At 41.0% G+C, this 16843-nt stretch overlaps 1 protein-coding gene across 4 annotated transcripts in view; it reads left to right on the forward strand.

Annotated features, from left to right (window-relative positions):
* Positions 1-283: 283 nt before the first annotated feature.
* The window catches only part of TRPC6 (transient receptor potential cation channel subfamily C member 6), a 100947-nt gene continuing 84387 nt past the window's right edge, over positions 284-16843 (forward strand). For all 4 annotated transcript variants that reach the window (XM_083819480.1, XM_083819481.1, XM_083819483.1 and 1 more), the window contains exon 1: positions 284-921. In XM_083819480.1, coding sequence (XP_083675606.1) covers positions 779-921 — 143 coding nt within the window. In that variant the 5' untranslated portion in view covers positions 284-778. The remainder of the gene's footprint in view (positions 922-16843) is intronic.

Consider the following 16843-nt stretch of genomic DNA (forward strand, 5'->3'; position numbering starts at 1 on the left):
GTTTGAAACAGGTGAGGCGTTTATAATGGGACACAAGCACCACAAACACCGTATTTCTAACCTAAAAAAAACCCCAAGAAGTTCCAGATCCATGAAAACCGGAGCTAACAAGTCCCTGTGTGTTTGCAGTCCCGCCAGCTTTCCAGGGGAACAGCTGTCAGTGCGATTTTGCTCAGATCCCCGCGGGCCACGTCGTGTGTAAAAAGCGGCTGAAGGTGAGCATCTCTCCTCCGGGGGTTTTCCTTAGAGTACAAACCCTTTTTTTTGGGGGGGGGGTGGGGAGGGTATTTCGGAGTGATCTCTTCAGAAGGCCAAGCCCTGAAAGCCAAAGGACACAGGCCGGGCAGCCCCCTCGGGGGGTCAGGGGTGTGAGGAGAGCTGGGGGTCCGAGGGGAGCCGGGGATCCGAGGCGAGCCGGGGGTGTGAGGGGAGCCGGGGGCGGGTTGGCGGCGGCGCCGGGAGACGCCGCGGCCCCTGAGGGGAGGCGAGCGGCTCCCGCCGCCCTCCCACCTCCCGCCCCTGCCGCGCTCCAACTTTGCTGCCTCTCGCCTCCCAACCGGCTCCTTCCCTCCCTCCATCCCTCCCTCCATCCCTCCTTCCCTCCCTCCTTCCCTCCCGCCGGGGGCCCGCCACGCCGTGAGGCGGCCGCCGCGGTGTGGCGGGGCGGGAAGGGCGGCGCCGAGCGGGCTCTCCGCGCTGCTCCGGCGGCGCCCTGAGGGATCCGGCTGCCCCGGGCGGGCTCGGCGACGACGACGACCCCTTCTCGCCGCGGGACGCCATGAGCCAGGCTCAGCCTTATGCCCCGAGGAAAGGCGGCTCGCCGGGGACCGGCGCCCGGCGGAACGACAGCCAGGACTACCTGCTGCTGGACGCGGAGCCGGGCGACGACAGCGCCCTGCCGCCCTACGCCTTCTACCCGCTGTGAGTGCCGGGGCGGGCTGCGGCGGGCGGGCCGGGGCCGCTTTCCTTCCTCTCCCCCTGCAGGGCAGCTTTTTTGCTTTTAAAAGGCGAAGAAACAGCCGCGGCGAGCGCCCCTCCGACCGGCCGCAGCCCCCCCCCCCCGGTGCCCGCTCTGCTGGGAGAGGGACCCCAGCGCCCTGAGGAGGAGTAGGAGGAGGAGGAGGATGGCGATGAGGAGGGCTGCCCTTTGCTGCCGTTTGCTGCCGAGCCCGCGTCGCTCCTCGTTAAAATTAACGCTGTGTCTGGTGGGTTCAACGTAGTTACGGAAATAATCACTCGCAGAGTGAGCGCACATCGCGGTCGTGTTCGTACAACCGCGGTCCTTCCCTTGCTGCGTTCTGTCAGAGGCGCGTAGCCCGCTGTAATTTGATTTTCCAAGTTTTGCTGAGTAGCTCTTGCCATTTAAAGTAGGGTGGAAAGACATGTGCCATGAAAACTAAATGAAACATAAACGACAAAGGTTCCGGGAGCCGCAGTTTTTAAAAACCAGGTCAATTAACGCTCACTGTTTACACTTTCTCCCTGGTTTTGTACTGTCAGCATGAGTCCCATAATTATCACTTGTTAGTGCTTCTGAGGAGAAGCTGTCCCACAGAGGAGGAAAATGGGTATTAAGCAATGTGAGATGAGTCTGAAAATCCCAGGTGATTACTGGAAGCTCTGTACTTTCTTTTACACAAATTGGATTTACTGCTTAACTCCATGATGAACTCCAGTTGTGTACCTCTTCTAGTTTTTTTCAGTTTTATCTAGGAGGAACTTACCAGCCATTTGTCATCTACCTGGATGTAGAAAAGGAATAATTGCAAGGAAAATGGTAATACTCACAGTGTTTGATTATTTATACTCTCACTTAAGAACAGAGTTTTCAGAAATCACAACTGTATTGCTCTTCCTAAGTGTTTTTTTGCTGTAGAGTACTTACTAGTTCAGTATGATCATATAGCTATAGGAGCATATATTATTGTACACTGGACTTAAACCCCGTGTCAATATCTATGAATGTATCTCTCTAGTGAATGATTTCCTGAGAAAAATCTAATGATGAGTAGTGCAGGGACTGCTTCTGGCTAGGTGGACTTCAGCTTTGAACTGATATGCCAATTGTTGCATTCTTTTGCTGTGGACTCATTGAGAATGGTTGTCCAGCTGCAAGAGGATATATCTTGCTTCAGTGATTTAAATACTATCTGAAAACAAGATCTTCAAGAGCTGTGGGATGCTAATGTTTTCCCTTCAGTAGTGTGTTAGCAGCTCTTGGTCCAGCACACAAGTATGGAGATCGTTTCTCATCATCTCAGAATGGCTTTGAGGAAAGCCTACATCCTAATTAGGTTGCTTTGTAGAGCTTGGGCAGCACTAAACTCAGGATTTTATCTCAAGTTGTGTCACATCAAGGTCTTAGATGGCTGATTCTGCTGTACAGAAGCCTCTCCCTGTGGAATTTTTTTCCAACAGTCTTTGAGAACAGACAGAGGCTACTGATCTGAGTGGCGGATGTGAACCTGAGGAATGTGCCCATTCTCGGTTTTTATACAGTTGCTACTAAAAAAGGTGCTCTAGGGGACTTTGCTGTTGCTGTGCTTGTTTTTTAGATGCACATTAGGCATGGGAAAGTTCGTTTGGGGCTTCTCATCTTCTTCTAAGGAGCCACTTTATGGGCACCTTGTAGACATTGCCTGCACAGAACCACTTACAAACTCTAACTAAGCTGGCAGGGATGAATGCAGTGAGCACAGGCTCCTCCAGGAAGAGGTGATGTCCTAAGTACAGGTTTTGAATTTTACTGCCTAAAGTCCACGTGCATCGTGTTTTATATACCTTTTGTGCTGTCTCTTGAGCTGGAAGTCAATAGTTTTACCAGTGGCCTTCATATGGCCAAGAACAAAATCAGAGTGCTGGTGTTTGGTATATATGATTTATAACCTTTGTAATCTGCATGTGCTAAGAGCACTTTTCTCTGCTTTCTTTTGAAATCTTCAAATGACCAGTATTTCATGATGTTACGGTGGAGAGTATTATGTGAATCTTACCTTGTATCCATAGAGTCATAAGGTCTCTGAAGATCGTGAAGATAGTGTTGATGAAGGGCCTGCATTACCCAGACAGTTAAATTATGTGAAATCTGTTGTTTGTGTGCTGTGAAATCTACTTGGGCTCAGTGTGCATGCCTTATCAAGTCTGTCCATACGTGTTTATTCTTTAGCTTCTTCTCCAGCAATGTGGCAGCTTAGGGAGCTGGTCATGCTGTAAGGTGCCATATTCTTCCATGAAAGCCCATGGAGGAATCATTGGTGGCCATTGGATTAGGAGTCTAAACTGAGGGGTCTGTGGGTCTGTCTATTGAGAAAGAGCTGTATGTCCCTTGAAACTGAATATTGTGTCTATGATTCAATGCAAACACAATAAAATAACCCTCCAGATTACATCAGTGGGTATTTAAAAAATATTTTTACTAAAACTACTTGTGCTTCACTTATATTATTTCCCGATGCATCCAGTCGCTAAGGATATTTTTGTCAAACTAACTGGAAAATGACATGCATCATTTGCACAGGCAAAAATGCCCCAAGAACATCTTGTGTGATGGTGATTAATGCAGGACAGGGATGCAGAGTACAGCTGAGGTCCAAAAAATCTGCAGTGTACCTCCTTTTCAACATTGTGAGGGGGTAGCATGCTTAATGGTGGCTTGGTAAGACTGTCATTTGACGTGCGGGCTGATACCAAGGAATAGTTTTCTTTGAGTGGTCATTTAGAGCTGACGTCACTGCCTGTGTTGTTGCTAGAACACGTTTTTCATGTGTCTCTTTGTGATTGCCTTGAAGCAGTGTAATGGCTGGATTCTAAAATATCTTTTCTAAGAGAACCATTTTTTGTATTTGCAGCTAAAGCCCTAATCCGTCAACCACTGCTACTTTAGTTCAGTAGTGTTACTTCTGAGCCTTCATACACAGTCCCTTTGTAAGAGCAAATGATTGTCTATTTAATAAAACACCGAAGTTGCCTTTTTTTTTTCTTTGAGATGATTTTTCATAAGATTCATTAATTGTAAAACAGTTCAGTTATATTAAAATCGGAATAATTGCCAAACCCACTGTCTTGGATTTGTGTCAATGAGTTCAACAGCACCGACTGTATTGTTCTCAGGTACGTTTAGGCTGAGACAGAAAAAATACTTTCATATATGTATGTATATACATAATTAAATAATCATTTAATATTTAAATACTAAATTACCTGTAGACTGGACAAAAATCTGAAATATTGACCTGTCAATGCCAACTGACTCTGTGAGTAGTAAGAGAGCTGACAGAATTACTTACATATTTGAGGCTTTATCCGAGTTTCAATACAACGTACTGAATGAGCAGGAATTCAGTACCACTCTTTCTGAAGAACAGCTTTACTGTCTCTGAGGTAACTGCTACCTTCCTTGCACACAAGACAGCCTGGGCTCAGCAGCCATGTCAGACAGGGTCACAGGCTTTTTTTGGTATGTGTATAAAAGAATCTTACTTTTATTTGCAGTGTGGTACAAAACAAAATTCTAATGGGAACTTGTGCTGAAATATCTTGGTTTTCAGAACCTCTGTTAGGGGAAACACACTTCAGACAATTCGCAGAATTTGTTATTAAATGGTTTCCAAAAGATTCGGTTACTTTCTTAAGAATTTAATAACTGTGTTTTAGAAATGTTATGTAAGTAAACATTCTTTCTAGTAATCTTCTTCCATCTAGTTATCAAGTCTGGCCCCTAATGTACCAAAAAATTCCATTGCCACGTATGTCAGAAGATTGCCTGCTGAAATACAAAAGCATGGATAAACTCTTCCTCTTTTGCAAATATTTCATTGGCATAGAATCCCTAGTTTGTAGTTTAAAAGAAGATGGGAAGTGCATTTTAAGGTGTAACCCCAAACGTGAGCACTGATTTGCAGTGGAATTTGAAAGTGATAATCCCTGTACAAACTTCTCTGCTGAAAACATGTTATTGGAGAATAGATTGCCAGCATATGGAGATAGTCAGAATGCACTAATTCAGTCAGACATCTGGTTATATTGCTTATTTATACTTTGAAATATTTTGCATTGTGAAAAAGAAATATATTTTCTTATACGTGTCAGAAAGGACAATTATGCATTAAAATGTCAGTTGTAAAGTAAATGAGGCACACAAATTATCAGATGAAAATGGGAAAGAAAAAGGTTCTGATGTGCCTTGAGTCGCAGATTATTCCTTGGCTTCTGTGGCTGTTAGATCAAGTGTTTCTCAGCATTAGCAAACCCAATACATGCTTTAAGCCACCTTCTCTGTTAAATAATATACTTAATAATTTATTTCCTGTCTCTAATATAACAGTTTCTGCTGTTGGCATAACATCATTTTTATCTGCATCCTCAACTATCTTGCTTGAAATGACCTGTAAAATTATCTTCCAGACTCTTCATTAGACGTAATCTCTTCAGGGAGTAATGTGCAACGTGGCAGCTGTGCTTCAGATTGCTAGTCTCTGCTGAGATGCTGCATCCTCTGAAAATCTCTTGCAGTGGTTTTGTTGACAACAAAAAGGTGGAAGAATTAGTACGGGGAAAAGGAGGTTGTTTCCTTTTATAGCGTGGTGGGTAGAACACTTCCTGTGAATTGGGACTAATGGATCTAGTTCCTACTGGGCAGAGGAAAAAAATCATTCCTGAATTTCTCATATTCTGGGTGACTGAATTTAATCCTCAAAGTCTTGGTTAAAAAAAAACATCATCATTATCACCAAGTCCCTGGCAAACAGCTTTTAGTTCCCTCTTTATTTTGTACAAGTATCTGTAAGAGAATGCTTCACTTTGAACTAGAGATATGCTTGATGTTGAGTTCAGCTTTTTTTTAATGTTTTTTTTTTGGTCTGAGTGAAGAATAACAAATACTTCCTTTGAATCAAAAGGAAATGTGTTTATTTGATATTACTGTGTTCTAATGTTTCCTGTCTCATCAGAATTTTTATTTCTCATCAGAAATAAAGAAAAAAGAAACCAGAATCATGCTTTTATGGTTAGGACATTCAGTAAAAGTTTCTTTTAAAAACCAGCAGAGCAGACCAACAGTCTTTATTTCACTGTGGATAGCTGAGGTCTGTTCCTAGTGAGTACTGCTGTAGCTTAACCACACAAAGTGAATGAAGCTGGTCAGGGATAGGTGGTCTTAAAAAAATTTTGGTGGTCTTCAAAATGCTCCCTTCCAGTACATCCCCAGAGCAGACTCTATTCCACAGGTTAGGTTTCCTACCGGATTGTTTTGTGCTTTGAAGCTGCTAGAAATACAGTAGGCTTATGCTGAAACTGGTACAAGACCAGAAAATTACCTCTCAAAGGTAAACTGAGCTACAGACGTTCATTTTTTGGTGAAGACTTACATGATTTGTTGGTTTTAGTTGCTAGGCTCTTGTGTATTCACTGCATACGTTCACTAATGTAGCAGCAAACTTCCTTTGGTCAGCTGCATTACCTGAGCAATGTCCTGTGGTAAGATTGTATAATCCATTTTGCTTGACCTGTAGTGATATTTCTGTAGCCTTATTCATACACATTCTTAAGAAAAAGGGTAGATCTGCAGGTCACTCTGATGCAGTTACTGAAAAAAAATGAGTTAGCTCCCTGTGGGGCCTAATTTTATAAAACTGGAAGCTTTCCATTTAAATCCAAGTCATTTGTTGGATTTGCATGGTGAAGGTGGAGTAGTGATAAAGAAATGTGTGGGATACGTACAGCATACTTTTCATTGCAAATGTTAATAACAAGTGTGCTCTTTGTCAAACACCCTCCCAACAGCATTTGCCACTGCGGAAGCTGTGGGTTATAATAACTGGCTACTTGAAGAATTCCCACAAAATGTCAATATCCCCAAGTAACAATGAATTGGCATGATGGGTCTACCTCATCAGGCTATGTTTAGGCATTCGAACTCAGCAAACATGATTAAAAGAAAATTTTGGCAGTTAAACTATATTCATCAAATTCTACTTGGTTTCTTACATCAAACTGTGCAAGGCAATGGCTTAGCAAAAGGCTACAATTTGAAAGTGCATAACAATATTCTTATATGTACATGTGCACATGTGCACACATACTTGTGAGTGTAGATACGCACATGGAGTCTTCTCAACAGGAGGCTTAAAGGATTTGGCTTGATAAGCTGAGTTTAAATGTAAGTTTTGATAATTAAATGTGGACAGAAAGCTTAGCGATAATTAAATTACATACAGTTTTCTCTGGAATGGATTAACGTTTTAATCTTGCAGTGGAATGGTTGTTGTTTGTTTAGCAGTGACAATTTAAATACATAATCAAATATATTATCTTCAGCAAAATAGATAAATTATGGAATATAAAGGGAAGATGACTAATTAAAGTCTGGGTTTATTTTCTATATCTGTTTCTACACAACTTCACCTTTTCATACCATGAGAACAACTGACAGCACACATTTATTATCTCACCAACATAATATGTATAAATAGAAATTTGTCAATAACCAAAAAATAGGAATAAGATATGGGAGATTAGGTACAAAAACCACAAGTAAGTGGAACAGTGTAGAGGAACTGCACATCAAGAGTTGTCGTCTTGGGGGCGTTCTCCAGGTTATGTGGGAGGTGTGGATGGCTTGCTTTCTGCAGCAATTGAATGTTATTTCCTTTTGCTAAAAAACAAAAGCCAAAAAACTGATTTGAAAATGGCAGTGTAGTGGATGTGGATTTGGAGGGTTAAGCCTTTGCTGTGGATGGTCTACTTTCTTTTAAAGTGGAATTGTATGGAATTGTAGTGATGAAGTAAAAATGATAAATAGTAATAATAATAGTAATTGTGAATCACTGAGAAGTAGATGTGATGCCTGCCTCGTCGCTCAAACATGCCTTCAGTCGTGTCCTTAGTCATACTGCTGTTAACGTTAACACATCATTAATTAAAAACAAAACCAACCTGAACTTGCCCATTGCCAGCTCAGAAGAATGTGAGTGGTGTTACTCGTTTTTGCCTTAGAAATGGAATAAGTACTGGTTTTGAAGTCAGTATTTACCTTAGTGAAATGATTAAAGAACTGAGGTTCTTTTTAATTATTCGATATGTGAAGTCTTCCCATGCAGGTAGAAGGAAGGATGATGAACCACAAGATGGTGGTGGATGCAAATTGGATTGAAAAACAAACAAGAAAAATGGAATACAGATCACAAGGTTTGGTGATGTGGTACCGGCAATTTTAGAGAATATTCAGACTGGGAAATTTCTATGAAACTTTGCTGCTGCTTTGTTACCAAATTTTGAATGAAACAGTGCATCTCTTAAAAATGGCATCACATACTCGTTTGAGTTAAGTCCTTCTCTCATTGAAGGTAGTGGGAGTTTTGCTGGATAGCCCAGATTTTTAGCAGGTTCACATTACAATTTTATTTTAGTTGTAAGTGAGCAGCAGCAGCTCCTGCTGGCCACCTGCAGAAATACCTGCTCAAACAGATTTATGTCTTGCTTTGTTGTGGTTCGCTGATGTTTGTGCACACAGCAAGTGGTAACCTCTGGGCTGCATGGGACATCTCATATATTCCTTATCAGACTTTGATTAATCACTACTAATAAGGGCAAACTTTTGCTTTTGAGCCTGCTGAGTTCTTAATTCCAAAAGAGAGGGCCCTGGATTTAGCCATGACCCGTAGGGACCTACCCGATGCAAGCAGGCAGCGTTTAACTCAGAGCTGGACAATACTTGTCCTGAGAGCAAGGAGGTATTAAAAAGGCTGCTGGCAGCCACAGCCATCCTGGCTCCTCTGGAATTTTTTTTTCATTTTTAATCACATCCTGATCAGCATAACTAGAAAATAGGTATGTGCCCAACAGACTGATAATGTGGGCTAAAGTGCTGGTCTGGTGCCTCCTGTCTTCTGTCAGCACTGATAATTCAGATGATTGCTGGGTTACTGATTTTTCTCTTGGCCCAGTCTGGATTTTGCCTGTTGTATGTCTTGGCTGGATTTAGGAATTGTGACTGGCTGCTTAGAAGCCTTTCAGAAGGGCAGATTCCCTCATCTTTGAGGAGTGATATATGTTTTCTCTCTCATCTGTAAGATTTTGTCTTTGGTGTACATATCTCACGTATTCTATACATGATTTTTCTCTCCTTTTTTAGCACAGGTAGCCATATCCGACTGCTCAACTTTGTTAGGCCTATGATGTGTACATGTCTTCGGCCTGCCAAGTGGTAATAACCCAATACTTGGCACTTCTTGTAAAGCTCTTTTAGTGCATTGCAAACAGGCACGTCTCACAGAGTCCAGCTGTCAGCCTTCCAGACACCGGGCATTTGGCAGCCGAGAGCAGTTCTTAGCACAACAGTGTTTTAAATCACGGTCTGTGTCAATTAAACACCTCTACAGCACCCCGCATATCGCAGCAGTAAGTAAAATGCTTCAAAGTGCGGTGCAGTTTGTGGACGGATGCTTTGGCAACTGGCATCACAAGGCTCAGAAAGTCTGTACTGTTGAGACTCATTGCAGTGAATGTTGCAATTATCATTTCTCTGCTCATCTCAGGGTCCCTCCCAGCTTCCCCTTAGCCCCACGCATGTGCAGGAGCACATCCGTGAGCTTGTGATGGGGCAGGTGGCTGATACATCTGGTCGCTTAGCATCCATCCCACATGTAACAGCACAAGCAATGCTGAGCTCTGACAAGGGCTGTGTTAACTCACAAGCCCCGCCAGATAGGGACCTAGAGCCAGGAGAGATCCAGATGTTAGCTAAAACAGTAATTTTTGCATTTTTTTTTCCCTAACCATTTGCAGTAACACCTCGTTGTTCATATGTGCCAAGATTTACAGTCACATTCTGTGAGCTTCTAATTGTGTTTAGTGATTTACATAGGATCAGAACCATTGTACTGATCTTTTCATTTTGATAATCCTTTCAGAAAATGCAGTGAACCTCTTTGAAAATCACTCCTAACCAGCTGTTCTTCATGTTCAAAGCCTAAAAAACAATTTTCCCTTCCATTTTGCAATGCAATAATTGATTTTCTATATTAGTTTAGTTCTGCTCTGCTAATCTTTGTTTTTATGCATAATTTCCTTAAGCTAATTTAAAATTACCTTCAATCAGAAAGTGTTTTCTTAAATTTATTAATGAAATATCACAAGTGCCTTAATTTTCTCATCGATTATCTGCACTTGTGGGGCTGGTTGCATTACACATGAGTTGAAGATATATTTCTATTCTTTTTTGTCACGCTAGATTCATTAATTTATATTTAATTGCAATAAACCTAATACGATCCAAATATATGAAGTAGAAAAAGATTTTGAATTGATCATTTAAAGCTTGTGGAATTTTTATCACGTGCACAAGAGGGAGAGTAATCTGGTTAGAAGTTGATATAAATATATAGTGTGTTAGTTGCACTTATTTAAAGGGAAATCCAGTGCTCTGAGAATTCCTGAGCCTCTCATAGCTCTGACATGAAGAATGGATATGCATGTTCATGGGTTTCTCAGCAGCAGTGGATCTCATGGATCTCCACTTCCTTGCTTTTGTTTTCCTCTTTGCACTTGGCTGTGGGTTTGTCCTGGCAGGAGCACATAGGCTAGGACGGCTGCTAGGAGGGTTCAGGCTCAATGTAGGCATAACACAGACCAGGGAGGTGAAATTAAATCAGCTCCTGTGCAGCAGGATACTTGAGGATATTTGCAGTAAAACTTTTAAAATTTCCACTGAGACATTTAAGTCCTGCTCTGACTAAATTATCTGACAGATCAGATGCAAAGAGCAGGCAGCTGGATGGCAGCAATTACTCTTCCTCTGTAGCTCTTCTTTTCCTCTGCCTCTAAAAACAAGTTTCCCATTAATTTCTTAAGACAATTTAGGAAGACTGCTGTTTTCTTAGCTTTCGCAAGTGAATCTTAGAATCTTACAATGCACTATTTCATTTTCATTTCTGTCTCTATGTGGAGAAATCCACATTAAAAACGCAATGAAAATCCATAAATTGGATCTAAGTCTGGTAACACTAGCAAGTTAGTTAAGATAACTCCACCTTTAGGCAGTGGGGATGGGATGAAATCTTCTAAGGCTACTAGGTATTTTGTATGGCCTGCCTTCAGTGTTCTCACTTCAGGATCTTAAAAACTAAAACCACACAGCATCAGAGCCACTGGGAAGTGTGAGCCACAGTCTGTGCTGCTGTCCTGAGCCCCAGTGAGGCCAATGAAGCTGTGAGAGTCTGTAACAACTTCTGGCTGTCCAGGAAAGATGAAGGAGTTATGGCAACACGGCAGATACTGCAGAGGAAGAACAGCAAGTATCTTGAACTGGCATCTAAGCAACAAGCAAAACAAGCAAAAACTAGACTGGGAGAGGAATGTGAGTATCTAAAGAAAAGGTCTATAGTATTTAAAACATTTTGGAGAGCACTTCTAAGAAAAAAGTCAGCAATAACAGTATTTCCAGAAGGTTTGCAGAGTGAACACTCTTTGCCGTACAAAGCAGTACAAGTGAATGTTCTCCGCTTTTCTTCAGAAAAAAATTTTAGAGGGTTAGGTCAGAAAGCTATTTAATCAGCAGCATATGTTGTGGGCACATTGGTAGGTAAACAGCAACTGATGCGATTGTGAAATTTCAGCCCTGCTTTGTATGATAAAGTAATAATGATCTTACTTAACAAGTTGATATATAAAATATATACTGGGATTTCTTTCCCCACAGGCGCTTCCAGCCTAAAATCAGCAACAGCATTTGAAAACAATGTACGCGATGAAGGGAAATGTAAAAAAAGAATCTATGCAAACATTGCAGAGACAGCAAGGCTAATGGCTCTAGTCTTACAAAACTGCCCGAGGATCTTTAATGACCCAAGGTTTCTATGTTATTGATTTTATATCAAATCAGAAAAACAACAGAAATCTCTATAGCTGTCAGTGAGAGCATTTGATAACAACTTAGAGGGAAAGAATATCCCTTGTGGATTGACCACCTTCAGCCTGTGCAGGATTTCTGACCTGTCTGCAGGAATCAATGAGGAAATCGCCAGTACAGGGTTAGCATCACTGCTGTGCATGTGTGCCTCTTCTGACTCTGCCTGTGCCTTGGTTCTTCCTACCAGCGCACAAAGTCTTGATCTATCCAGAGGGCCAGAAACGGCACAGAGGTACATAGTGAAGAGGAGGGGAAATAGGAGGACTCACAGAGGGGAAATACAGTGCCCTTCCCATCTGGATTTCTTTTTCACTGAAACTTGAGGAGGGTGTGAGAGGGCTGCTGCATGTCCAGGTATCTCCCCAAAGGCAGCATACATGCATATGTGAAGGTGCAGGACCTTGGGAGCACTCCTGGTACTAATAATGTGTGAGCAAATTCCAATAGGTTCTTGTTCCTGAGTTTTACCTCTCTTGGAAGCAGATTTAATGAGTCTTGAACTGTAAGGTAAGGTGCTAGGTATTGTGTATTGTGGATCAAGCATACAAGAATTGATTGAAATTTCACACCCATCCATGGTTTGTTTTCAAATTCTACATTTAGTGAAAATGTCAGCATCTCTGACATCTTCATTTGGTTTTGATTTAGACATGGGATTTGGGGTTGGAATGTGGAAATCCTTCTTGTGTCTCTTTCATCTCCGTGGTAGTCATCAAGCTTTCTCCTTAGTTTAAGATGCTGCCTGGGTGGTGGAGGTGGCAGCAGGTGCAGGAGAGGCTGAGGGCTTTGGCTGGAATGAAGCAACTAGCCTGACATCGTGTGGGCTCCTTCCATGCTCTATGGAGGAGACAGGCCCCTTCAGAGCATAGTTCATCAGATCTGTTCCAGGACTGGGTGAATCACACTGATGACTAAAATATAGTAGAATGATTGTTGATGAATGGCACATTTATATTCCACAATGTGCAGATGTATTGCTGCTGACTTCAGTGGGATTTGAATTCATGTGCCTGTGTGGAAAATATTACCCTCAGTCTTTAATATTTGTGAATATGTCTTTTTGACTGTATGTTTTGCAATGTATGTCAACGATGGTAATTTAAATATGGAGGAGAAGATGATGTATTTCTGGAACAGACTTCAAAAATGAGAAATATATGCAGTGAAATGTATGCAGTATGTAATTCTTTGACTAAGACTAAATTCTGACCCATATGTATATGGATAGATGTTCTGACCTTTGAATACTGAACTATGCAACATTTAGATTGACTTTTTTGGGGGAGAGAGGAGAGAATTAAGAGAAATATTTTGCATGTTAATTGTCTGCATTGCATTAGAGAACAGAGGTAGGAAGAAGAACAGAAACTAATGGGTTTATCTTGTAACAGAAATATTTTTTTTTCTTTCTAATTTAAATTCAAACGTGGGCCAAGCAATATCTTTCATTTTGATTAGAAAGTTAGCTTATAACATGCAGAAGTATTAAATCTGGTTATTTGAAAAAATAATTATAACAATTCCATGAGTGTCACAAAAGATTTTGCAGAATTTCAGTTCCTCTCTTTCCCAATTTTCCTCTTCATTGACATCGATAACGTAGAACTGGTAGTGGTGGTGTAACTTTGTCTCAAAATAGAATTTCTTACAATTAAGGCTGTTTACCAACATTCTGTGATATCAGATCATGTTCTCCCCTCTGAGTTACATGCATGACTCACTGATATCACCTTTAATAAATTTAATGCTTTTGCAGTCTGCATGCAGCCTAGCACAGGCTGGATTTGAGAACGTACTTCGGTTGTAACCAAGACTTTGCTCTGCAGTTTTTAGAATGGTAAAGCATGAATAATGTTTACGCAAAAAACAGGAACATTTTCTGTTCAAGAACAAATGGAAATCTGCTTTTTCAATATGTTGGTCACCCATGTATTCATCCAAAATTCTTGTTGTCCATCCACAAACAATTTATATGGGAAGGTTTTTTTCAATTGACTAGCAGCTGCCCTGGGAATTTAAGGAAGGATCCTGCCCACTGATGCTTGTAGGAGAGCATGCCATTTTCTCCTCAAGGCACCAGAGATGAACGAAGAACAAAGACGAACAAAGCTGAAGAAAGCTTTGGAGAGACTGGATTGCATGAGAGATGCAGCAGCAAAGTATCTTTTTTGAGTGATAAGTAATTTCTGAATATATATAGCTTTATCTGGAACAGTTCTTTTGAATATATCAATATTATATTGTGAGAGGGAGAATGTTGCCCCAGGTAGGAATTACTGGCCAGACATCCCCTGAACAGCAGCACAGTATGGCTGGCTGCGTTTCATTGTAAGAAAAACAGTACAAGTTTTGAAGCATATCATTCTCAAGTTCACAGCCTCACTCAGCAGCAGGCTGCTGCTTCTTGGTTTGGAAGGGGCATGGGGTTGGCTTTTCTTAGGGTGTGCAGTGGAGCGTCTGTATCTGCTGAGTTTGTACTGTGGGTGTTTTTTTTTTTTTTTTTAATTCGTGACCTGTTAGCATGAGTGTAGAAGGCTGTCATTTCATCCCATGGGAATCTGAAAATTAGAGATGTCACTAAAGTTCTGAATAGATTAGCATGATCCCATTTGGCACAACCTGGTAATCTTTTATAGCCTGGGCTGAAGAGTTATATTGAGATTGTTTTACCTCTTGCTCTGCTCAGTAATCCCCGAACTCAAGGCTGGGACACAAGATGGAAGAGAACAAGAAAGCATCTACTGCTGCTATGTATGCCAAAAATGATCAGTTCTGAGAATATGAGACAATGGACACTACAGCATCAAATTATGACTGCTAGTTACCTTACAGAAAAGGCAGGGTGCTATAAAGAATATAATTTGAAGGAATATTTCAAAGGAATGTAGAAAGTTAGGGGTATAGAAAATGAGAAGAATAATTCTTATTACCACCTGTCTCCAATAATCACTCAACATCTTCCTAAAAATTCAAGGTAATTTTCAGAAAACAGCAAAGCCAGCTGAAGCTGCTGCATCTTCTTCACCCTGGAATGGAACTTCAGTTTGCCCAGGAACTGGATGTGGCAGAATGGGGGAAAAGGACAGTGAAACTATTTTCATGATATTTCTCATGTGCAGCATCTAGATAAGCGATATGTTGACTAGGCTAGCTTCATATCCCAGAGATGATTTCTGCATGAGAGCAACTTGCTATTCCCTGCTCTTCTACACTGACTGTTATGTATACTGACACTGACTGGATGTATACCACTTACAAGAGGATCAAGGGGAGAAAAAACTTCCAAGTAAACAACAATTGCAAGTAGGTCAAACGCTTTTTTTATTTTTTATTTTTTATTTTTGTTTCATTCTCTGATATCATCTTGTGGACTTTGCCAAAAAAAAAGGGAATATGGTTTTCCCATTTTGCCAAATCCTATGTAAAAGTGAAAGCTTAGTAAGTTTGGAATTTCTTTTCACATGAAATGTCATTGTTTTTGTATCTGTTTTCATGCTAGAATGGTTAAACAATTAAAATCCCCCCATTTTTTTCCTGAACAACCCTTAACAACTCTCTTCTCAGAAATGTTCACCATTTACTATTTGATCAGATTGTTTCTATATGTCTGAAGTAAAAATGTTTAGTTTGGGTTGGTTGAAGCCACCTGCCATCATACACATGTCAAATCAATATTAATTGCTTTTGTTTTTTTTCCCCCTGGCTGATTGTATAGAGGACAATTTCAGCTCTCTCACAGCACATGTGATGTGACTGCTGTGGCAGACGGCAGAATTCAGAGTGTATCTGTGCACTTGTGCATGGCGGAGGGCATTCTCTGAGGAGACCAGCCCCTGTGAGACCATGGTGACCAAGACCCCAGATCTGTCTCTCTTCATCAGGAAAATGTAGTGAAATGGTCTGTGGAACTGGTGCAAAGTGATACACTTTACATCAGTTACAAAGCAACCCTCACAAGGCTTTCTTGTCCATGATATTAGGGTTTGGATCCGAATAACATCTCCCCTGCTCCCTTCTCCCCTTAATTTTAATGTATTTAGTTAAAATCTGAAAAGTGAATTTGGACAGTTTAGACAAGCAACAAAAATACTTACTGAAAGATTTTGCTTTTCAGAACCTGTATTTGCTACTGGATAACGAAAAGGCCACTTTATTTCTAACTTCTGATGACTTAGCTTTTCTCCATTAAAAGAGTTTCCATCCACCCCAAAGAACCAATGTCTTAAGGGTCTTAACTCTACTACTGTTTGTGGGATTTCAGACTAAAAAAATGCCTTAAATTTTTATTCTGCTTTTATTCACCAAATTTTCTGGATGTTTGTGTTAAGTGATAAAGAATGATGTCTCTGCGTAACTAAAAGTTTTAATTAAATTATGATTCTTCTGTAGAGTATGTTGCAAAAAAAAAAAAAAAAAAAAAACGAACAGAATTTCTCTTGACAACAAGAGGCAAGCAGGAAATAGGCTCAGTGGGTATTTGCCATTGCACATAATGTCGGTGTTCCAAAAGCTGTGTGTTAATGTGTCAGTGTGAATAAATGCCTCTTAGGAAGATTTCTTAATTCTTTGTTTCATCATAGCCAATTATTCATTGGTAAGCCACATGCTTGGGGTGTCCAAGACTGAGTTGCAAGTCCTGTTTCAAGTCAGGTAGAACAGAAATCTCAGTCCAATGGGAACTGGTGTGAGTGGGCAGACGCTTCTTCAAATCTTACTGATCTCAGGAAAATATTCCGCAATTATGAAGTTAGCTATTGTCTCATTTTATGTCTTTGATATCTCAAATCGTGTTTCTGTTTTACATTGTGCCATGTATTGGAATCCTTATCACACCTCAGGTCTGAGAAAGGCAAGCGATCTTTTCATGCTGGAATTTGTTGCTTGACTTGCTACCAATTCTGTATTCACTGAGGTCAGGATGGCAAGTACTTCCTTTAT

Source organism: Anser anser (genome assembly GCF_964211835.1).
Source record: "Anser anser genome assembly, chromosome: 1".
Lineage (NCBI taxonomy): Eukaryota > Metazoa > Chordata > Aves > Anseriformes > Anatidae > Anser > Anser anser.